This window comes from Podarcis tiliguerta (genome assembly GCF_965153285.1).
Source record: "Podarcis tiliguerta genome assembly, chromosome: Z".
Lineage (NCBI taxonomy): Eukaryota > Metazoa > Chordata > Lepidosauria > Squamata > Lacertidae > Podarcis > Podarcis tiliguerta.
Genome location: NC_139553.1, coordinates 17,679,843 through 17,703,875, shown reverse-complemented (window position 1 = coordinate 17,703,875; position 24,033 = coordinate 17,679,843). Strand labels below are relative to the sequence as shown.

General features: G+C 44.8%; 1 protein-coding gene and 1 long non-coding RNA gene across 4 annotated transcripts in view; one reads left to right on the top strand and one right to left on the bottom strand.

The window, feature by feature from the left end:
- The window catches only part of COL5A1 (collagen type V alpha 1 chain), a 180,704-nt gene that overhangs the window by 116,735 nt on the left and 39,936 nt on the right, over nucleotides 1-24,033 (bottom strand). For all 3 annotated transcript variants that reach the window (XM_083423334.1, XM_083423336.1, XM_083423335.1), the window contains exons 2-4: nucleotides 23,534-23,701; nucleotides 20,879-21,092; nucleotides 19,512-19,674 (exon numbers count right to left, since the gene is read on the bottom strand). In XM_083423334.1, coding sequence (XP_083279460.1) covers nucleotides 19,512-19,674; nucleotides 20,879-21,092; nucleotides 23,534-23,701 — 545 coding nt within the window. The remainder of the gene's footprint in view (nucleotides 1-19,511; nucleotides 19,675-20,878; nucleotides 21,093-23,533; nucleotides 23,702-24,033) is intronic.
- Nucleotides 1,321-5,831, top strand: LOC310669776. Its single transcript, XR_014507378.1, has 3 exons — nucleotides 1,321-1,596; nucleotides 5,173-5,202; nucleotides 5,744-5,831. It is a non-coding gene; the product is annotated as an uncharacterized lncRNA (long non-coding RNA).

Below are 24,033 nucleotides of genomic sequence, written 5' to 3'. Positions count from 1 at the left end.
AGCTCTCAGATGTCATTCTTCTGCTACGGGGCAATGGAGGGGGGAACAGCTCTTTCTGTTATTACATCTGCAAGATCAGCATTTTCCTCTCTCTCGCCTCGAATGGAGCAAGGCATTCTGGGCTCCTGTTCCAAAACCCTGGCTGATTGAAAACACATGGAGAAAAGCCACAGAATCCAAAACAGCTAGGGCATGTGTGTGTGTATGTGCGTGTGTTGTTATTTAAGCGGTGTGACTTTTCATTCAAATTTCACCACATTCCAGTCAACATTTTCTTCCTCTGCTGGAAAGACTTTTAACATGAGCTAGCAGGGATTGCTGTTATTGTTACAATGATGGTGTTTGGAGAGCACTGGGTGCACCTGGCTCAGTACAGTGGTACCTCGGGATGCGAAAGGGATCCGTTCCGGAGTCCCGTTTGCATCCTGAGTAGAACGTAACGCGCGACTGCGCATGCGCGGGTCGCGTTTCGCCGCTTCCGTGCATGTGCATGGCTTCATTTTGAGTGTGTGCGCATGCACGAGCGGCGAAACCCGGAAGTAACGTGCTCCGTTACTTCCAGGTCGCCGTGGAGCACAACCCGAAAATACTTAACCTGAAGCTACTTCAACTCAAGGTATGACTGTATTGTCAACGATGACTTGCAGCAGCTTTCCAGGGTTTCAGGCAGGAGACCATCCCAGCCCTACCTGGAGATGCCAGTGGGAAATTGGACTAGGTACCTTTTGCATGCAAAATAATAATAATAATAATAATATGCTGTACCACTGAGCTACAGCCCTTCCCATAAAAATAAATACGACTCTAGTCCTCATGGCTCTGAAATAAGGACAGATTTAAATAGCAATGTAAGAAGCTGCCTTATCTCAAGTCGAATGCTTGGTCTATCTAGCTCAGTACTGTCTACTTTGACCGGCAGTCACTCTCCAGGGTTTCTGGCAGTGGGGTTCTCTCCTAGCTCTTTCTGGAGATTCTGGAAATTGAACTGGGGCCTGCTACATGCAGAGTAGCTACTCCGGCACCCAGCTGCATCCCCCAAAACAAAGTGAGATAGTAGTTATCATAGTTCTGAATCAAGGACTGAATTAAATAAGAACATAGAAAGCTGCCTTAGAACTGAACCAGACTAATGACCAGGTGTCAAGAGGACTAAAGATCAGTACCAGAGACACTAGACCACAAGTAGACCTTGACTCTCAAGCTGAAATAAATAAATTCCTGAAACAGGAAGTCACTTTATACTGCTTCCTACCCAGAAGGAACCAACGGTCAGTCTGGGCAGTGTCACTCTATGGAAGGTTCTTCATAGTGGAGAAGATGCAGTGATACCGCTTGTGGGATAGGTGGTGTCACAGCTCATGTCCCCTGTCCTATTTTGAGACTCCTCCTCTTCCCACCACTACCACCTTTTGAGGGTGTTGTTCCTTCTGCAACAATTCTAGAGAGAGAAAACATTTTCAAGGAGTATTGTAATGTTTCTGAGTCCAACCAACAGGCCCCAGGACTGAGCAGCAGTTTTCTAAAGAAACTTCATTCAGAGGAGCCTCCTGTAATCTCTGCTAGAACTCAAAAGTGAAGACCTAAGGAACTGCCTAGGTAATGCGGTTCAAGGGCAAATCCTCAAATTGTCAAATTCTTAGCATTAAGGGAGTGTCAACAAATTACAAGCTCTATCATTACAACCATCTTGTAGTGGATTAATTTGACCTCAGCCAAACCAGGCAAAATAGCAGTGCAATTTTTTAAAAAAAAAAAAAAAGCAGAAGGGGAAAAAAAATCAGATACCAAAATAGTCCATCCTAAACAGCCCATTCTAATATTTTCCAGTCTGCAAAAGTGGTTTGGTTGCAATTTGGAAGCTATTTTATTTTGTTTCTCCTGCCTGTAGACTGTCAAGTCTGCTGCCCATAAATCCATATTCTCTCTCTCTGCAGAAATCTATTTTAACAAAAACGACAAAGCCTTTCAAGTACCTCTCTTAAGTCTATAAAGAGGAAAAAGAACAGGACAAATAATGTCAAACCTTGTTTTCCCGTTTGTTATAGATCTTAAAATCTGGGTGCTTTTTGTATCTACTTTTTGTAGATAAGACCCCCTGCACCCTTCACTGGAAGTGCAAGGGCAGGGATCACTCAGTTTGGAATTAAGAATTAATTCTGCTGCTGGGAAGTCAATTGGCCAAGAGTGGAGCGGTTAGAAGCGCTGCTTAGCAACCAGGGAAGGTGGAATGTTATTTTGTGAGGTACCCGTGCTCTGATTGGCTGTGTGGGTGAGAGGGAGTACCCCTTCCCATGTCTGGTTGAACGTCTCCTTGTCATGTACAAGGTCTCAAGGAAGATAGAACATCTGTTTCTTTCTGCTCAAATTACATGCCTTGTTTCCTCAGTAAAGTGTTATCAGCATTTCTTTTCTCTCTGGACTCAGTCAGCATCGTTTAAGTGACTTTGCTAGCACCCTCATGATTCTGGCTGGGCCCCCCTGTGACATTTATCATATGGCCTCCATCAAGCATGGGGTTATGAAAGTGTGTTAAGGCGTAGAGATGAGTGAAACATGCCCCCCTGCATTTGCACAGGTATTTCACACACGTACACACTATACTGATAAGTAAAAATGAGTAGTGGTTTTTGACAATACAGCTTCAAACCTTTGCTATGGGCAACTATGATGATAAACCATAGACTTGGAAAGGAGTCAGAGGATCATCTAGTCTAATGCAGGAATATGCAGCTGTCCCATACAGCGCTTGAATTTGCAACCTTGCCATTATCAGCATGATGCTCTAACCAACCGAGCCATTCATATCCTTATGTTCACAAGTCAATGACACCACCAAAAGCCCTTCCTTGATCTCCATTCCATACACAATCTATTTGAGAAAGGTCAAGGCTGAGTGACTAAGTATCTGCTTTGCATTCAGAAGGTCCCAGTTTGAACCCCAAAAGCCTCTCCAGGTAGGGCTGAGAATAGGAAAAAAAAAATAGAAATAGAAATACTTTATTGTCACTGTACCACTTGTTTACAGTGAGATTAAACGAGCCCCCTGCTCCCTCCCACAATCTCTCAGTCCTTGTTACACTCTGTGTGCTGTCGTACGACCACCAATCCCAAACTCCCAAACGTCAGCTGCAATGTTGCTGTCTTCCATTCAGCAGCCTCACGGCTCACAGGTAGAAACTGTTCTTTAACCTGTTGGTGCGGCTTATCATGCTTCTATATCTCCTGCCTGAGGGCAGGAGATTAGAAAGGTGCTGGCCAGGGTGTGAGTCATCCCTGAAAATGTTCCTCACTCTTCTTAGGCAACGGTCTCCTGCGATGACATCTGGCAGACTCAGGGGACAGCCCATGATATTGTGTGCTGTCTTCACCACCCTCTGTAGGGACTTTCTGTCCATGGCTGTCAAACCAGTGTACCACACCATAATACAGTATGAGAGAACACTTTCTATCATGGACCGGTAGAAGGAAATCATCAGTTGCTGTCTAACATTGTTCTTTCGCAAGACCCTAAGGAAATGAAGTCTCTGTTGGGCCTTCCTAACCACCTGGGCTGTATTGACCTTCCAAGTATGGTTTTCCTTAAGATGGACTCCCAGGAATTTAAAGGAAGAGACTTACATCCTTATCTGAAATTCTGTAGAGGCTGGGAAGAGGTGTGTACAAAAAATGTATGTTTTACGTGCATATGTTTTCATGCATTCTCTTAGATGGAACAGACCTATGATTGACACATAATGGACATAGGTTGGCATGCCGTCCCTACAGCTGATGAGGAGAATAAAGTAAGATTTGAGTTCTCAGTGTTCTGTATAACAATGGGCTGAATTAAAAAGGAACATAGGAGGTGCCTTCAGACAGTCTATTTAGCTCACTACTGTCTGCACTGAGCGCTAGTGGCGACTCTCCCACTTTACAGAAGGAAGTGTTCTGCTGTCACACCATGAGGACACCACTGGGGATCAAACCTGTGACCTTCTGCATGCAAAGCAGATGTTCTTCCTCTGAGCCACATTCCTCCCTTTATCTCTGGTTAGCAAAAATGTATTGAGCTGACCCCACACAAATTACTTGAAATCATATAATTGTAGAGTTGGAAGAGAACCCACTGATTATCTAGGCCAACCATCTGCAATGCAAGATTTGCAGCTCAAGAATCCCTCTCAGGTATTGTGTGGGCAGCCCAGGTAGTTTGTGGGCTACTTTGTAAGGTTGGGATGATCGACACCATAGTCGATCATAAAATTATAACAAGAACCAGGCAGAGCCAGGAATCAGCAAAACAAAATACCATTCCTGGTTCCCCATCACCAACTTCTCATTCCTACATGGCGTCCTGAAGCAGCCAAGAATAAGGCTCGGATCCTTTCCACATCTATTGCTGGCTGCCAAATAGAGGCTGGGAACTGGGATGTTGTTGCTGGCACCTCCCTGCCCGCTGCAGATCGATGCGGGAACCGGCTGTCTCCTCCGAACTGGCCCCTTGATCCAAAACAGGCTGCTGTTGTGATGGAAATTGCTAAGTTTTTGTTGGAGAAACGGAGTGGGTCCACAGGGATCCCAAAAATGCCTCCGTCAGCCAAATTCAAGGGGCTCTGCACTGCCAAAGGCTGCCCAAACCCTGGTTTCATCTCTGCAGCTTCTCGGGAGTTAAGTCGCAACCCCTGACTCTGGTGTTTTGTTTCTCTGTTCAATTGCATATTAAGTTTCCTTCCTTGGCATAAGTCCCCATTTGCCATTGGGTTTTGGTTTCGGCATTTAATCCAGGGATTCAAATTTTCCCCGGCCTCCAAACCATCAAAACAGCCCCAGCGAAACAGGCCGTTTAATTTTTCAAAATCATACCGGTGTTACACATTGAAGAGCCCCCAAGCCAAGCATGAGCTTATTCTAAGGAGAAATGTGCCTAAATCTGTCTTCCAGTTTCCTCAAACTTTTCACTCTCATAGTCCAACCCCCTGCAATGCAGGAATCTCAGCTAAAGCATCCATGACTGATGGCCATGCAACATCTGCTTAAAAGCCTCTACAACCTCCCGTTCGCTGCACAGTCGAACAGCTCTTGCCCTCAGAGAGTTCTTCCTTATGTTTATTTGGAGCCTTCTTTCTTGTAACTTGAATTCATTTGATATTTGAAGATGGCTATCATATCTCCTCTTTTCTTCTTTTCTTCCAGAAGGCTCATTGACCTCATCCAGCAGGGCTCGTATCCTTTTTAATAGGGGTAAGCAGGTATGCTCAATGAGGGAGGAAGGCTCATGACAGTGGTTCTCCCCCAAAGCTCCTCCAAACTCAGATACTCACGAAGCTCACTTGAAAAATTAGTTGATCAGGCCAAATTGTCTTGTTAATTCAGCAGTCCTAGACTACGGATGGTCTCTGATCTTCCAAAAGTTACTAAGGAGGCTGGGCCAATTAAAGCAAGAGCTACCTACACTCACCAGATTATTCCATTCTTGAATTCTTTGTTAGGGGGTGGGGTGTGTGTGGAAAATACAGCCTGCTCAGATGCCCGGTTTGCTGTGTTCCAACCAGCCAAAACAAATCAAATTAAATGTCCTTACACTTGTTTTGACATTTTTCCACCGTGAGTCATGAATAGCTGAAGAAGGCCATGGGGGTGGAGTGGGGGGTTAAGAGGGAGGAGCCCCAGATGATTGCCAGAAAAACAGCTCAGGAAATTTCTACACTGCATGCACACTTAGAGTATGTTTGGGTGCAACATATTTCTAAATTCGTCGAATCAGGAACTCGAAAAGCAAATTAGTGACTTCCAATGAAATCATCACAATCTAAGAGCAACCCAAACGATCAAGGGAATGGATTTTTCAGTTTTGGAGAAAAGGTGAGTAAGACGCAACATGACAGAAGTTTATAAAATGATGCAATGCATGGCATGGAGAAAGTCGAGGGGAAAGTTTTGCTCCCTCTCTCATATTACTAGAACTGGCAGACATCCAACAATGTTGACTGCAGGAAGATTCAGAACAGATTTTAAAAAAAGCCTTCTTCAAGCAATGCATAGTGAACCTATGGAACTCCCTCCCACAGGAGGCAGTGATGGCCAACAACTTAAGATGGCTTTCAAAGAGGACTGGGCAAATTCATGGAGGAGAGGGCTAATGAGGGCTATTAGCCAGGATGGCTGTGCTATGCCTCCATGGTGGGAGGCAGCAATATTTCTGAATACCTGTTCCTGGAAACTGCAAGAGGAGAGAGCATTCCAGGTTGGCCACTGGGAGAACAGGATGCTGGACCCAATGGGCCACGGCCAGATCTAGCAGTCTCTTCTTTCATTCTTTCATTATTTCTGAATAATCATGTATTTATTCATGGAGGATAAGGCTAGCAATGGCTACTAGTCACAATGGCCATGCTCTGCTTCCACAACTAGAGACAGTCATGCTTCTGAATACTGGGAGGCAGAGCACAGCCACTGATGCTAGTAGCCCTCTCCTCCTCCATGAATTTGTCCAATCTTTTTTAAAACCCATCTAGGTTGGTGTGCAAGGACGCCAGTGGTGCTGTAGGTTAAACCACAGTGCCTAGGACTTGCCGATCAGAAGGTCAGTGGTTCGAATCCTCACAACGGAGTGAGCTCCCGTTGCTCGGTCCCTGCTCCTGCCAACCTAGCAGTTCGAAAGCACACCAAAAAGTGCAAGTAGATAAATAGGTACTGCTCCGGTGGGAAGGTAAACAGCATTTCCGTGCGCTGCTCTGGTTCACCAGAAGCGGCTTAGTCATGCTGGCCACATGACCCAGAAGCTGTACACTGGCTCCCTCGGCCAATAAAGCGAGATGAGCGTCGCAACCCCAGAGTCGGCCATGACTGGACCTAATGGTCAGGGGTCCCTTTACCTTTTTAGGTTGGTGTGCATCACTGCCTCCTGTGGGAGTGAGTTCCATAGTTGCATAACTAAGAACTTTCTTTTATGTGCCCTGACTTCAGCTGAGTGGTTGAGAGCCAGGAAGGGGTGGAGCCTTCTCTGTATGATGCTGGAGCAATGTCCCCATCCCCATCTCAAAGCTCTAGTCTTCCTGACTCAGGGAGAAACACACACACACGGTTTTGTTTAAAAGGGTTTCATCTCCTGAAGTGGATCCAGTAGGAGACTGTGTGCCAGGGAGAAAACCATCCATCTGGCAGGAGATGGATTTTCCATGTTCTTGGAGCCGGTTCGTTTGCACAACAGACACAGGCAGAGAGGTAAAATGAGACACAGCCTTCTCTCCAAAAAGCCTGTGGAACTCATTAGGAACACACTCTTACAGGCCCCCATCCTGTCCCTTGAGTGATGATGCACTTAATGTTTCCCATCTACTCTGAAATCTGCCTCACTCCAAGGAGGACTAGGCATGTCTCTCTTAGGATGGAGACTAAATGGGGATTCCAATTAGCCAATCCATGGAGGTGTCCATTTTGATTATTTTGGGAGTGTTCCTTGGGAGGACAGCTGTTCATAGTACTTAGGAAACTGTCTTACACTCTTTCAGAACACTGATCAGTATTCTGTGCACTGACAGGTAGCATTGGATCTCCAGGGTTCCAGGCAGGGATTTCCCCCCCCCCCAGGCGTACCTGGAGATGCCATCAAGAACCCGGGATCATCTGCATGCAAAGCACATGCTCCACTACTGAGCTGTGGCCCTTTCCCTAAAACTAAAGTAAGATCCTAGTCCACATGGTTCTTTCAAATGGAGACTAAACAAATCTCACTCCATTCCGTGCCTATTTCTATGGTGACAGAGATGCCCTTTACTGTCACAAGAACAGGTGCAGAGGGAAGAACAGAGAGAGGCTAATAAAGCCTATGAATCATGAATTATGATTCATGATTTTCAATTCATGATATTTATGAATTATGAATTACAAATCACGATTCATGATTTAGGATTCATGATATTTATGAATTATGAATTAAGATTCATGATTTAGGATTCATGATATTTATGAATTATGAATTAAGATTCATGATTTAGGATTCATGATATTTATGAATTATGAATTACAAATCATGATTTAGGATTCATGATATTTATGAATTATGAATTAAGATTCATGATTTAGGATTCATGATATTTATGAATTATGAATTAAGATTCATGATTTAGGATTCATGATATTTATGAATTATGAGTCATGAATTATGAATCATGATTTACAATTACTGATATTTATGAATTATGAATTCTTTTATGACTTATGATTCATGATATTTATGAATTATGAATTAAGAATTATGAATTGTGGTTTATTTATGGTTCCTGATTCCTGATTCCTGAATCATGGTATTTATGATATTTATGATATTCATGATTTATAATTTATAAATTATGAATTGTGAATTGCTTTTTATGAATTATGAGTAATGATTTATGAATTACTTTTTATGAATTACCTTTTATGAATCATGATTTATGAATTATGATTAATGATATAATAAACCACAGGTCCTAGGGCTTGCCAATCAGAAAGTTGGCGGTTTGAATCCTGCGACGGGGTGAGCTCCCATTGCTTGGTCCCTGATCCTGCCAACCTAACAGTTTGAAAGCATGTCAAAGTGCAAGTAGATAAATAGGTACTGCTCCGGTGGGAAGGTAAATGGCGTTTCCATGCTCTGCTCTGGTTTTGCCAGAAGCAGCTTGGTCATGCTGGCCACATGACCCGGAAGCTGTACGCCGGCTCCCTCGGCCTACAGAGCGAGATAAGCACGCAACCCCAGAGCCATCCACAACTGGACCTACCTAATGATCAAGAGTACCTTTATCTTTACCTACCCTGCCTATCTGACTGGGCTCCTCCTTACAGTTGGTTGGCGTGTATGTGAGCAGGAGGGCTTCCCTTATCTTTGGGGTGAGGGTAAATTCCACTAATTTCTGGTGTGTGTGGAAGTATATAATCCTGGTGGTGGCACAGGAATTCAACCTCCTCCAAGATCCTGTATTTGCTACTACTACAAGCCGTGGCTAATTTTCAACCATCAGCTCAAAGAGAACAATGACACACCTCAACAGTGTTTCAATCTCAGGAGCATAATAGAAGGGAAAAATTGGATGCTCCCACAGGCCAGTGGGAACCAGCTTACTATGTTTCAATATATGCTGTAAGTCACCCAGAGTGGCTGGGAAAATCCAACCAGATTGGTGGGTATTATTATTACTAATAATCCCACTCCCCACCAAAGTGGATGGTTTCTATATTTCTTAAAAACGTAAGAAGAGCCTGTTGGATCAGGCCAATGGTCCATCTAGTCCAGCCTCTCACAGTAGCTAACCAGATGCCCCAGTGGGAAGCCCCCAAGCAGGATTCAAGCACAAGAGCCACCCTCCTCTCCACCTGCTCGTGGTTTGCAGCGATATCATCATGCTCATTTATTGTCAAGAATTAAATATTAGAAGCAACTCTGGAATACAGTGGTACCTTGGTTGTCAAACTTAATCCATTCCGGAAGACCTTTCGACTCCCAGAACCATTCAAAAACCAAGGTGTGGCTTCCAATTGGCTTCAGGAGCTTCCTGCACTCAATCGGAAGCCATGGAAGCCATTTTGGACGTCCGGCTTCCGAAAAGAATTTGAAAACTGGAACACTCACTTCCGGGTTCGCTGCGTTTGGAAGCCGATTTGTTTGGGAGCCAAGCCGTTCGGCAACCAAGGTACCACTGTATACATACATACATACATACAGCGCACCTTTGGTTGGATGGACAGTATTAGGATCAAAATACATTAGAATGTTGCTACCTCTGGAAACAATTGTATCAGTTGGAAAGCTATGGAATACAATGTCTAATAAAAAAAGATTTGACCCATTTTCCCATAGTAAACCCAACTTTCAAAATTGGAGAAAAGATGGTGCTTGGATCAACTGATGCATGATGAAGATGAATTTTTAATGTATGTTGTGTTAAGAGCTAAATATCATACTATAGTATGCAACCCAATGGCAATATCTACAGCTACAACATTTGTTAACAACTTTGTTCAGCTTCTGAGACATCTGAGATACTAGAATGACTGGTTAAATCCTTTAAAACTAAAAAAAACCACACCCCATTATTACTTTTTATAGATATTTATTATCAATAAATCAATCTGACATGCAGATGTTAAGGAAGGAATGGAACTAATGTTCCTATATTGCCTAGTGTTTAAACTTCTAGAACAAAAGTGTCCTTAAATTATGACTTATACAACAGAAAACAATATTTCAGATTTATTGGACTCCACTACGTTTGTATAGGAAAGGATTGTCTCAGGGAAATGGTGTGGGGGAGCAGAGAAGCTGTTTGTTTCACAGGCGGGAAAAGAGGGAATATGAGCATCCAAAGAGGCAGCACCGTGGTAAGGTTATAATTTCCATGGAACAAATTACACCCTTGCTCTCTCATTATCCATCAGGGAAACCTAACCTCCAAAACGCAGCCACAAGCCAGAAGACTGATGGTGAGCTGTGCTTCATGTTATCCATCCCCTGTAATGAGCCAATGCATGGACTGCTCTCCACTGGTTGCCAAAGGGGGTCTGCTCTGCCAGCACTGGTGTTGTGCTCAAATCCATCCTCCGATTTCTCAAACATTTGCATCCTGAGAAAAGAGTTCCTCTTTCCCTGTCTCATTGGGAAATGCACGAGCAGGGAACCAAGAACGACTCGTTTTGTTTCTCCATTTGCTTTTAGTCTATTATAATTCGGTTTGCATTCCATAATAAGTTTGGCCTGCTTTTTAAAAATTCTTAGTTGGTTTTAGGTGAGAGGATTGGACTGGGATACTCAGATCCTCTTCTGCTGCCTGTTAAGTAAAATTATGTGGGGCATGGAGAAAGTGGATAGAGTGGATCTCTCCTAAACCATGGACATCCAATGCAGCTGAATGCATTCAGGGCACATTAAAAAGTCCTTCACGCAGTGCATAGTCAAAGTATGGAACTACCTCCCACAGGAGGCAGTGGTGTCCACCAACCTAGACAGCTTTAAAAGAGGATTAGACGAATTCATAGAGGAGGAGAAGGCTACTAGCCATGATGGCTATGCTCTGCTGCCACAATTGGAGGCAGCAATGCTTCTGGATCCCAGTTGCTGGAAACTACAGGAGGAGAGAGGGTTGCTCTTGTGCTTAGGTCCTGCTTGCAGGTTGACCATAGGCATCTGCTTAGCAACAGTGAGAACAGGCAATAGATGGGCCACTGGCCTGATCCAGGAAGCTATTCTTACATTCTTGTGTTCTCAGTTTTGGTGTTTTCATCCAAATGCCCGACAACAGCCTCTCCCAACACAAAAGTGCACACACACTCCGTGCTGCTGCCCTTGTGAGCTTCCTCACACTGTCCTCTGGTGAGAGCATAAAAAGTTACCATGGCTTTACCAGGAGATGCCAGGGATTGAACCGTGGACCTTTCTGTGAGTATAACAGATGCTCTGCCACTAAGCTACATCTCTCAAAACTAGCACAGGCTTCTCGTCCTCATACGTCTGTATAAACGGGAAGCGATTTAAAGAGAAATCTAGGAAGCGGCCTTATTTTGAACCAGAACTTTGATTCACCTAACTTAGCTTTGTCAACACAGGGCTGCAGCTTTCCAAGGTTTTGTACAGGGATATTCCCAGATTCGCCTGAAAATGCCAAAGATTGAACCCATGATTGTTCTGGCCCACCCCTGGATTCTTGCCAAGCCGCAGAGGCATGGGGAAAGAGCAAGCATTTATGTATTGCATTTATGTCCTATTCCCCTGCTTTTCCTGCAAGGAGCTCAAGGTAGTATACATGGCTCTCCTCTTCCCCATTTTATCCTCACAACAACCCTGTGAGGTACACTAGACTGAGAGAAAGTGACTGGCACATGGTCACACACAGTGAGCTCTATGGCCAAGTGAGGATTTGAACCCTGGCCTCTCTCAAGGTCCTAGTCAGACATTCCAACTACTACGCTCTGGATTTTTCTCCATCTCCCTATTGCTAACCATTACACTTTAGTCAGTACATCACCAGGCAGCTACCAGAGGAAGCTTCTGAGCCTTCCTGGGTGCCACAAAATCCCAATTCCTTACGAGTCTGCCCTCAACTGGAGTAGATGACCATTTTTTCTTGAAGTGACAGCATTGCTTGGAGTCAGCGCAAGGCCGTCTCGACGCAATCATAAACTTTTCCAGAGGTAGAACCTCAGATAGATGACAACATTCATTTTTTTCCCAATAGGCAAAACTTACGACTCGCCACCTACACACACACACACACACACACACAACATCCTGGTGATTTGATCCAGATGCTCAAAGTGACTGACTGTTCCAGGAGAAAATAAGACCCTTCTTTCTTTAAAAAAAAGAAAAATAACAATAACAATAGGGGGAGCTAAACCAAAGCAAAACCCCAATGATGAAAACCATAAATTACACCCCGAGCTTGTGGAGAAGAACCGTCCATTTCCCTGTAATGTAATGAGTGCCAGAATAAATGCTGGCGCTCGCTGTTTTAGTTTTTCCATCGCTCCATGTGATGTACTGGAGGCTTAAAAAAAAGAGAGAGAGACTTCCTTAAAGGGCTTTGCAGGAAGAAAAGTGAAATCACTGTTGGCTGAAGTGGTCCAACACAAAGCCAAGGTCATAAATTTACTCCCTCTGGCAGCTAACTCAAGTGGGATGGGGGAGGAATAGCTAAAGTAGGTGTCTGGATCTCAACTCAACAGAGGAATGGAGGATGCCCCATTTCAGAGCACCAGCCTCACTGCCAAATTACAGCGATTGTTCCAAAACAGTGAGCTGGGAGAGGGAGAGTTGCCACCAGGCTGCAGAAACAAATGAAATGGATCATTCAAACACAGCTGTGAACCCAAAGCAGGCACCTGCAAAGAGGAGGCTTCCTTCCACATCTATTTATGATGTCCTACCCTGGCCGTGCCCACTCTTTCAGCATATTGGGGAAGGGTAGTTCTGCTGGCATGTTCTCCTAGTTTCCCCAACAACCTTGTCAACACAGCCAGTGTGGTGCAATGGTTTGTTTGCTTGTTTGTTTTACTTCTCTGCTACCCTTCATCCAAAGAACACAGGGCGGTTTACAATATGAACACATGCACACAAACACACCTTGTAATAACAAACAAAAACAATACCCCCCACCACACAGTTTAAAAGGGCATAAATGGTTTAATTAGCCAAAGGCCTGGGAAAAGAGGAACTATCAAATATTGGATTAGGACCTAGGAGACCAGGGTTCGTATTCCCACATTTGGCCATGAAGCAGACTTTGGACCAGTTGCTCACTCTTGGTCTAACCTACCTTGCAGGGTTGTTTTGGAGAATGAAAAGGCTCAGAACTATGCAAACCACCTTGAGCTCTATGGAGAAAAAGGAGGCAGGGATGGCCACTAACTTGGGTGGCTTTACAGAAGGACTGAACAAATTTGTGGAGGATAAGGCTATCAATGTCTACTAGCCACGATGACTACAATCTGCTTCCACAATTGGAAGTAGCAATGCTTCTGAATACTAGTTGCTGGAAAACAAAGGAGGGGAAGGGAAGCATCCTGCACTGGGATGCTGCTCATCTTAACCCACCTCACAGGGTTGTTGTGGGGATTAAATGGGGAAATGGAGCTCCTTGGGAAAGGGTGGGAAATAAATGTAATGAATAAATAAATCTGGTCAGCCACTGCGAGGACAGGGTGCTGGATTACATGGGCTACTACCAACCTGATCCAGCAAAAAGGATCTTTTTATGTTCTTGTGGAACCTCCAAGGCCAAAAGCAGTCTATCCAGAATCCTAGATTCTGTGTGGTATTTGGCAGCTGTGAGGACAGAATGTTGCCGTAGATGGGCCATTGGCCTAATCCAGCATACTGTTCTCATGTTCTTTGGGGCATGTGGACAAACACAGATGTGGCTCCCCTAAATCTACTGAGACTGAGTGTGTGTGTGTGTGTGTGTGTGTGTGTGGTGTGTAAGCCAGACATTGACACTGAAATCACCCGTGCAAGGTGTGAACTCCACCGCTGAGATAGAACAACCCCTTCCTGACTCCGACAGCTTAGACTTTTCAGTTATCTGCTCGCAGTGTGTAATGCGGAGATGAGGCTTCAAGAGCATTTTATGATCTCTCTTAATGAGCTCAGAGCGTCTCTCCTAGACTGGTTCAGGCTGAGCGATCCCATTCAGTCTGATAATGACACATTAATCTGACAGGCGGATGAGTCCAAATAATCCCTGCTATAAACCCATTAAACTATGACAGATGGCAAAAAGGGTGGTGCATTGGGTGAGAATAGAAGCCTGTGAACAGGGACAATGAAACGGGGGATTATTGACTTTAGCCATAATTGTGGGTTTTATAAAGTCAACCATCTCCTCCCTCCCTTGATATAATATCTGAAGAATTGGCAGAATTGCAGCTGGGAGATGGGGTGTGGGCAGATAGAGGATTTCAACAAGACACACCCAGTGCATGGCAACTGAGAAAAAGAAAATTCCTTGCTAAGGATCATTAGAAAAGGAATCCAAAAATAAAACAACTGTGATTCCTGCATTGCAGGGGGTTGGACTAGATGACCACTGGGGTCCCTTCCAACTCTTCAGTTCTATAATTCTATGGTCTCAGAAGTCCACTTACCTTTCATAGTTGGATGTCATTGCAGCCTGACCATGCCCACATCTGCAAGCTGGGAAGGTTGTCTAGGTGGATTTGCCTGCCCAAAGATTGGCCAATTGCAGGCAAGTGTGAGGTGGAATTCCCCTTGGGGGCAGACCCAACGAACCGATAAATGTCACTTGGGTCTGCACCCAGGGGCAATAAATTGAGGCCTGACTAGGCCTCCTTCCCACTTCACCATAATCAGTTCTTCCACCCTCCCTTCACTTTTTCATAAGTTTCTTTCTGCAGACTAGACTTTGCTATGGCACTGTTGGCTGCCATATTCAGGGCCAGGTAGGAAGATTTCCACTTGGCAAATTGGCACCAGCAATTGGGTTTCCACCTACCTTTAGCAACAGACCCCCCCAAGTGTCCCTGCTTTCCAGGGAACAGTCCAAGATTTACAGAAACCATCCTAGCTTCTGATTTGATCCCGGAATGTCCTTTTCCTTAGGACGTCCCTATTTTCATCAGAGAAATGTTGAAGGGTATTGAGTTATGCAACCTCTGAGCCAAGGAGATAAGTAACTATACAACCTTTAGAAGACATCTGAAGGCAGCCATGTACAAGGAAGCTTTTAAATGTTTAATGTTTAATTATGTTTTTATATACATTGGAAGCTGCCCAGAATGGCTAGGGCAACACAGTCAGATAGGCAGATAAATAAAATTCCTATTCTTATTTTTATTATTTAGGATAAATGCAGCAATTGTCACAACTTTGTGAGGTTAACCACTGGAGATCAGAAGGTCGGAGGTTTGAATCCCCGTGACAGGGTGAGCTCCCATTGCTCGGTCCCTGCTCCTGCCAACCTAGCAGTTCGAAAGCACATCAAAGAGCAAGTAGATAAATAGGTACCGCTCTGGCGGGAAGGTAAACGTGTTTCTGTGCGCTGCTCTGGTTCGCCAGAAGCGGCTAAGTCATGCTGGCCACATGACCCGGAAGTTGTACGCCGGCTCCCTCAGCCAATAAAGTGAGATGAGCGCCGCAACCTGAGTCGGCCACGACTGGACCTAATGGTCAGGGGTACCTTTACCTTTAAGCCTAGTCTTGGTTCGAGGGAAGGTTGTAGCCTCTGCCTGCCCCTCCTTGGTTAAGGGTATCCTGGTAAAGGGATCCAGGAAGAGCTGCTTCTATCCGAATGCCCAGGTGGGAGCCAGGGCCATAGCACTCCTTCCACCTGGGACCCCTCAGATGTACCCCTACTTGATGTAGCTCATTAGGGCTCCCTCTAGTGGTAGTTCACCCTTAGATGCTCTCTCAGCAGAGGGGTTGGAGGGGATGGCTCCACCCTGTGCCTAAGCCAAACAGATCACATCTGTAATCAATAAAGTTGTGGCCTAATTTGAACCCATTCTACAGTGGTACCTCGGTTTAAGAACAGCCCTGTTTATGAACTACTCAGTTGATGAACTCCCCCAAACCGGAAATTGTGTCCTGGTTTGAGAACTTTACCTCGGTCTAAGAACGGAATCTGAATGGCGGAAGGGCACCGGCAGTGGGAGGCCTCATTAGTGAAAGCGCGCCTCAGTTTAAGAACGATTTTGGTTTAAGAACAGACTTCCCAGAACGGATTAAGTTTGTAAACCGAGGTACCACTGTATATATCTTCTGTCTTGTCTGGTTATTTCATAATGAGGGAAACAACGGAGTCACAGGGCCTTGGCTCGCAAGGTGGTGGACTCTCCCTCCTTGGGGTTTTTTAAGCAGGGGTCAATGGCCATCTGTCAGGGATTCTTTAGCTGGGATTCCTGAGTTGCAGGAGGCTGAACTAGATGTGACCCTTGCAGTCCCTTCCAACTCCTCAGTCCTACGATTCTAAAGGAAGCGTATTTACGCAAATCTAATGAGCCATCAAAATCTAATGCGGACCTCCATTTTCACAACCTTGAAACTGAAAAAAAGTATTTGCTGGTGAATGCAAATGTGCCATCAAATCTAATGCACACCCTATTTTTGACGTGATTTGGCCAAGACACATTCGAGTAAATACCGTAATAAATATATTATACAAAGCAGTGGAGCTAGATAAGGGCAACCAAAATGGTCTATAATCATAAAAACATAAGATGAGCCCCCATTCTCTATTGAGATCAGAGATGCCGAGTTCTGCTCAACGTTGGGGGGGGGGCAGTGAGACCACCACCACCGCTGTGAGGCCCACCAAGGCTTGCCACCACTGCAAGGCCTGGTCAGGCCTGCTGCCACCACAGCGAGGCCCTGTGAGGCCTACTGTTGTCACAGGCCCGGTAAGGCCTGCCACTCCTGTGTCCAGCAAGGCCCACTGCTGCTGCTACGAGGCCTGGCCCCTCAAGATTGCGGGGGCTCAGCCCCATTCCAACAGACTATGGTGGGGCTGAAGACACCTCAGACCCACAGAGTTGGTGCCTTTGATGTCAGAAAAAAAACAGTTGGAAAACTCTCTTCTCTCCATCAAGCCATTAGCGACAGGGTTCACAGATGAAGTTTTTATGACAGCCCAATGGACACAGAGCTTATTAATGCTATTATTATGACCCCTCCGGTCAAGCCAAAAGTTAGGCTGCTTATTTTAGATACTGGCCTGTCTGACAAAGCCCTCAGACAAAGGCTTCAGGAACTGTCATCTTAAAGCTATCCTGACACTAACAGGAAGGGGCCTATGGAGAACAGCAGGGGCTCCGTTGGTAGAGCATTGTTTTGCGAGCAGAAAGCCCCAGGTTCAATCCTTTGAAACATCTCCCACTAGGACTGAGAAAAGACTGGAACCCTGGAGAGTCCCTGCCAGTCAGTCCATTTGATGCTGTCCTTCCTTCAGAACTGCAAGAGATAGGAACTTTTTAGGGTTCAGCGGAGGAGCATCTTCTTAGCATGCAGGTATGAGGATCAACCCTTACTATCTTCAAGTGGGGCTGGGGGTCCTGGAAAGCCCCTGCCAGTCAGGTTCATTAATATTGCACCATCAATGGTCTGACGCAACAGAAGGCAACTTCCTGTGTTTCTAATGTAAACCCTGAATGAGTGAGTTAATGAGCTAAGGAGCAGCGATCAGCAGAGAAAGTAGGTGGCAGCTTGAGAGCTACCAACACATTTTTGTTGTTGTTGAATCCTCATTTCTAGGTGACATTTGGAATTACCAGCAAGGAAGAATTTCTATTTCAAGTCCATTTCAGAAACTTCCTTGACTTACTCTTGCAAGTTATCGGTAGACTTTAAGTGCAGACCTGATTCATATCTGGACTTCACCACTCTGGGGCTTAATATTAATGGACAAATGCAAACATGTCCTAGAGAGTCAAACTAACAATCAAGCCACTACTGTTCATTCAACCTGACACAATTCTGTAATATATGCAACACTGATAGTACATGGTTATAGGCCTCTGAGGACATCTGGCAACTGAAATGACTTGCAAGTTAAATGCAATTAAATGGACATTTGGTGCTTTTGCAGGGTCGGGGTGGCATGGTTGAATACCATGCTGCTTCTTGTATAAATATGTGGAAATAATGAAATATTGGTTGTGGGGAGCCTCCATGCTCTCCCAGCTAGACCAGCATGAAGACCTGGTAGGGCTTTTGTTTCATTGTGAACACACATTGACCAAAATAATGATAATGAATGAGTAAATGCTTGCAAGGTAGTTTCTGGGTGGTGGTGGGTGAAGCAATAAAATGTATATCTTTAAAAAGTGAGGAGGAGGTAAGGAAGGGGGGGGGGGAGAGAAGGAAAATATAGGTGTCTGGTTGATACTTAAGACCAGCCAGTTTGCAGGGAATAAGTCTAGCTTTTGGGACAGTGATGAAATCTGCCGCCTGGTGTCTGAATCAGCTGCCAAAACCAACCTTGGCTATTCAGCTACATGGTCATAAGCTTAAAAATGGTCCAATTTGGAGGATCTTGTTACAATATGATGGAAATCAGCACCAAAATACATTATCCTTTAATGGGATCTGCTTCCTCATTAGTCAGCTCAGCCAAAAGGTATGTTATTTTATTTTATTTTAAAAACAGCCACCATTATGGAACAAGTCTGCAACCATTCGTGGTTAGAAACATTCCAGATTTGTTTAGGGTGTCTATGTGTCCTGCTGAAATGATGTTGTTTTTGTTTATTGCTTTATAAAAAGAATGGCTTCTAAGTGCTCTACACACATGAAATTAGTTATAAAATTCATACATAATTAAATACTCCATAAAACAGTTCCATCAGGTCCTTACAGATCTTGCCCTACAATAATTCACAACAAGGAACTTTCTGTCACTGATATGCATGGTGAATGACAGGCTCTGGGAAAATACAAACCCTTCTGCTCTGCCTGTTCTCTCTCTTATCAAGGCATCCTGGGTACATCTAGATTGGAGCTTCTTAGAGGCTTGTGGGAGAAAGCTCCATGCCATGCACCATTACTGACACTTAAGGATCACACCTTCCACTGGAATGCTTGCTTTCGTACACAACACACATCTTTCTGCTAATCACATGTGCTGGAAAACACAGATACCTGATACTCTAGATAACTATCCCTCCATCAGTAGTGCCCCCATAGGTGGGGTGGGGTGGAGCTGCCCCCCACCCAACACAGGGGTTGTTATAATTAACCTGGACAGGGCTAGGAAAATGCATTTCTGAATCATAAGCATCCTTCCAGATTTTGGTACCTCTCTCCCTCCTCATCCCTTTTTCCTCTCATGCCATGTCTTTTACAATGTGTGCCTGAGTACAGGGACTGTTGTGTTCTAACCATTTGTAATGTAAGCCACTCTAAAATAAAAAACAAAACCCAATATTGGTGACTCCTCAATTTATGATCTGGAACATTCTTCTCCAACAGAAAGAAAGCGCCCTCAATATTTCAACAACCTGAAATGCCATTCTGGTTTCTCAGTAGCTCTTTTCTCCCTCACGCTTACCTCAAATACTTCTTCATCCAAGATCCTTGTTCCAAACACAATAATGCCATTGACATCAATGATGGGATGGTCACTCCGGTCCAAAAACTTCGTAACCTTCTTTTTACAATCCAATATCAAGGTAACGTTCTTCTTGTGGACACTGATAGCTATCCGATGCCACCTGGGAAATAAGAAGCCCCACCGGAATGTTAAATGGAGACTCCGAATCTTATGAAGAGCCTGTTTCTCCAGGAGGACAACCTGTCAGAATGCCCACAGTCAATAAAAGACAGATTAATAGAGGACAAGGCTATCAATGGATAGAAGCTATGATGGAGGCTATGCTCTGCCTTCATGGACTGAGACAATAATGCTTCTGAATGTCAGTTGCTGGAAAATGCAGAAGGGGAGAGCGCTCCTTTGTTCAGGTCCTTCTTAAGAACAGAAGAAGAGCCTGCTGGATCAGGCCAATGGCCCATCTAGTCTAGCATCCTGTCCTCACAGTGGCCAACCAGATGCCCTCAATAGGAAACCTACAAGCAGTTACCACAAGGGCACTCTCCCCTCCTGTGGTCTCCAGACTGGTATTTGGAAGCATGGCTGCCTCCAGCTGTGTAGGTAGAGCACAGATGTCACAACTAGCAGCCATTTACAGCCTCATCCTCCATGAATTTGTCCAGTTCTGTTTTAAAGCTAGGTGATTGGTAGACATCACCCCTTCCGGTGGCAGTGAGTTGCACAATTTAACTACATGCAGCATGAAGAATGGCTTTCTTTTATCTATCCTGAATCTTCCAGCACTCAGCTTCATTGGATGCCCACAAATTCCAGCGTTATAAGAGAGGGAGAGACACTTTTCTCTCTCTGCTTTCTCCAAGCCATGCATCATTTTATAAACCTCTATCGTGTCTGCTCTTCATCACCTTTTCTCTAAGCTTAAAAGCCACAAGCGCTTCAGCCCCACAAATGCTGCAGCCCCACAAATGTCGCAGCCTTTCTTCATAGGGATGTCGCTCCATCCTCTTTTCTGAACCTTCTTCAACTCTACAGTATCCTGGAGGCATCTCAGTGGTCATGGTTGGAGGCAATAATGCTTCTGAATAATACCAGTTGCTGAAAACCAGAGGAGGGGTGAGTGCTCTTGTGCTCAGATCCTGCTTGTGGGTTTCATCCACAAGGTTGGCCACTGTGAGGACAGGATGCAGGACTAGAAGGGTAATTGGCCTGATCCAGCGGGCTATTCTTAGGTACTTATTTGCTGCATTTGTTTTGGTTCAGGACATGGGATGAAGAAATGACCCCTGGCTACGTCCTCTCCCATTTCTGTTTTATTAGAAATCTTTGACACCCCTCTGTCTCACCCACCTGTTCCAAGCCAGACTTACTTGCCATCTGAGAGGTTGATGCCCCGGAAGAGAGGGTAGTCCTCAGGGCCTGGTTTCCCTGTGTGGTCCTCGTATAGGAATACGGGAGACCTCCCAATCTCCACACCAATCTGCTGTATGCCTTGCTCATTGTAGATAGACACCAAGAAGGACTGGCCCCCTTTCTTTGCTTTTACAGTGGTTAGGATCGAGAAGTCTTCAGGGAATGGAGAGGCTGGCATTGGAAAAGGGGGGCGGGAGAGAGAGTGGTTAATTCCCTGCAATGGAAGCATAACCCCCAAACCACAATATTGTAAGATTGGTGACAAAGGCCTCTTGCTTAGGCAGCCTTTTCAAAAAGGAAATGGGAATGAGACCAAATATCATAGAATGATAGAATTGTAGAGTTGGACCCAAAGCAATGGGTTCAAAATGTGCAGAGAAGGTAGTGTTCCTTAGGGGAAAGCTGTAATTCAGTGGTGGAGCACCTGCTTTGCACGCAGAAGGTCCCAGGTTCCATTCCCAGTATCACAAGCATGTAGGGCTGGGAGAGATCCCTGCCTGAAACCTTGGAAAGTCACTAGCTGTCAATGATAACAGTACAGTGGTACCTTGGGTTAAGTACTTAATTCGTTCCGGAGGTCCGTACTTAACCTGAAACTGTTCTTAACCTGAAGCACCACTTTAGCTAATGGGGCCTCCTACTGCTGCTGTGCTGCTGGAGCATGATTTCTGTTCTCATTCTGAAGCAAAGTTCTTAACCCGAGGTAATATTTCGGTGTTAGCGGAGTCTGTAACCTGAAGCATATGTAACCTGAAGCGTATGTAACCCGAGATACTACTGTACAGTGGTACCTCTGGTTACGAACTTAATTTATTCAGGTCCGTTCTTAACCTGAAACTGTTCTTAACCTGAGGTATCACTTTAGCTAATAGGGCCTCCCATTGCCACTGCACAATTTCTGTTCTCATCCTGGGGCAAAGCTATTAACCCGAGGTACTACTTCTAGGTTAGCAGAGTCTGTAACCTGAAGTGTTTGTAACCTGAGGTGTTTGTCACCCGAGGTACCACTGTACTGAGCTACATGGAGCCATGTTCTGACTCAGCAGAAAACAACTGCCTACATTGTGTTTAATCCAGCTATTCATTCCAAACTACAAGGACCAGAACATTTTTTTAATGTGTGTGGGTGTGGGGGAACCATAGCTCTCTGGAAGAGCACATGCTCTGCATGCAGAAGGCCCCGGGTTCAATAGCAGGTAAGCCTCCAGGTAAGGCTTGGGAAAGACTCCCTCTCTGAGACCCTGGAGAGCCACTGCCAGCCAGTGTAGACAGTGCTGAGCTATTTGGAGCAATCTGCGAGCTTGACAGAAGGCAGCTTCCTATGTTCCTGGTTATTTCAGTCCTTTATTCTGTACCATGAGGACTAGAATCTTTATTTATTTTTAGAGAAAGGGCCATAACCTCAGTGGCAGAGCACCTGTCTGGAATATGGAAAACGGTTAGCAGTCAGTATAGACAACTGAACTGGGAAGCCCAATGGCTTGACTTGGTGTGGCAGATTCTGGTGGCCCTATTTAATTCAGCCCATGCTTCAGAACTATGAAGACTAGAATATTATGATGTCCCTCAACTCTTCTGAGTTTTTGCATATTTTGGGGCAGAGCTTTGCAAAGCAGATTTACAACAATTGGGTGACCACCCATCAAGGATTCTTTAACTGTGAGTCCTGCCTTGCAGGGGGTTGGACTAGACGACCTGTTGGAGGCTCTTCCATGTCTACAATTCCATGATTCCATGAAGTCAAGCCCTGTGTACGAAACCCGTCAATAAGCAAAAGTGCCTTGTTTAGACCTTGGATGTGTCGGTTGGCCAGCTGCCTAGGACTTTCTGAAACCGTTCATCCCTTTTCTTCTTTAATAACACACATCATCCCAATAACTAGATGTTACTCTAGCTCACAAGCAAGCAAATGATGGGATGCTAAAAGAAAGACAACAGAAGTAATTGCAGAGCATCTCCAAGGGAAATGGAGGTTGGGGGATTTGAATATCAAGGGTGTCGAGATGGGGAGATGAAGACAAAGCCACAGAGCTCTTTCTACCCAAGTGCCCTCTGCCTCATAGCATATTTTGAGATAATTAGAAGGTTTTGTTCTCCTAAGCTGGTAGTTTTAGGGTCTTTGCATCCTGTTGCATTAGCCACTGCCAGCGTGGCAAAACATGGGGAGTGGGAAAACACTTACGGCGTTTTGTTTTGAAGAATTGCAACACTAACTCACAGAGAGAAGCCACCGAGACAGTTTTTACACATGTATCTTAAAGGCTTTCAAATTCTCCAAATTTAAAAGTAACAATAGATTAAAAACTCTCAGCTTCCAAGAGTTCTATTTGATAATAAAACAGCTTCCTCAGGCTCCTTTTTAAATTAGACCTTTTTCTCAGAACCATGAGGACTGGAATCTTGTTTTCTTTCTTTTTTAAAGGGAAGCTGTAGCTAAGTGGCAGAGCATTTGCTATGCGTGCAGAAGGTCCGGGGTTCAATTCTCAATGTCATTTCCAGGTAGGGCAAGGAACGCCTTCTGTCTGAAACTTTGGGTAGCAGCTTCTGGTCAGAGTAGGTAGATGGATAAATAGTCTAACTCTGCATAACCTCAGAATAAAAACAGGCCTTACCAGGGTAGAGCTGCCTGGTTGGGGCACTCAGCTGTGCATCCTTGGTCACACGATATGCCACATCTGCGCCTTTCGAAGACCTCCTGCTTGTGCAGAAACCTGTTGTTTTCGATATGCCATCGGGTAAGTTGTGAAAATCTAATACCTTCAAGAGATCTGCAGGTTCAGCTGTAAGGGGGGGAAAAGAAGAAGCACCAGGATTAAAAGGTGAAAAGAGATTGCCATTTGGTTATTCCACATGACCACATGCATGAAACAGAACAGCAACAAAAGCATCAAATAATTTATTTCCAAGGAAAAGAGAGAAAGGGTTGTATCCAAATAGGTTTTATCCAAATAAGAGTAGACCCATTGAAATTAAATGGACCTAAGTTAGCCATGCCCATCTGTTTCAGTTCATCTGCTTTGAGTAGAACCAACATTATGAACATAAGAAGAGCCCTCCTGGATCATCTAGTGCAGCATCCAATTCTCACAATGGCCATGCAGATGCCCCAATG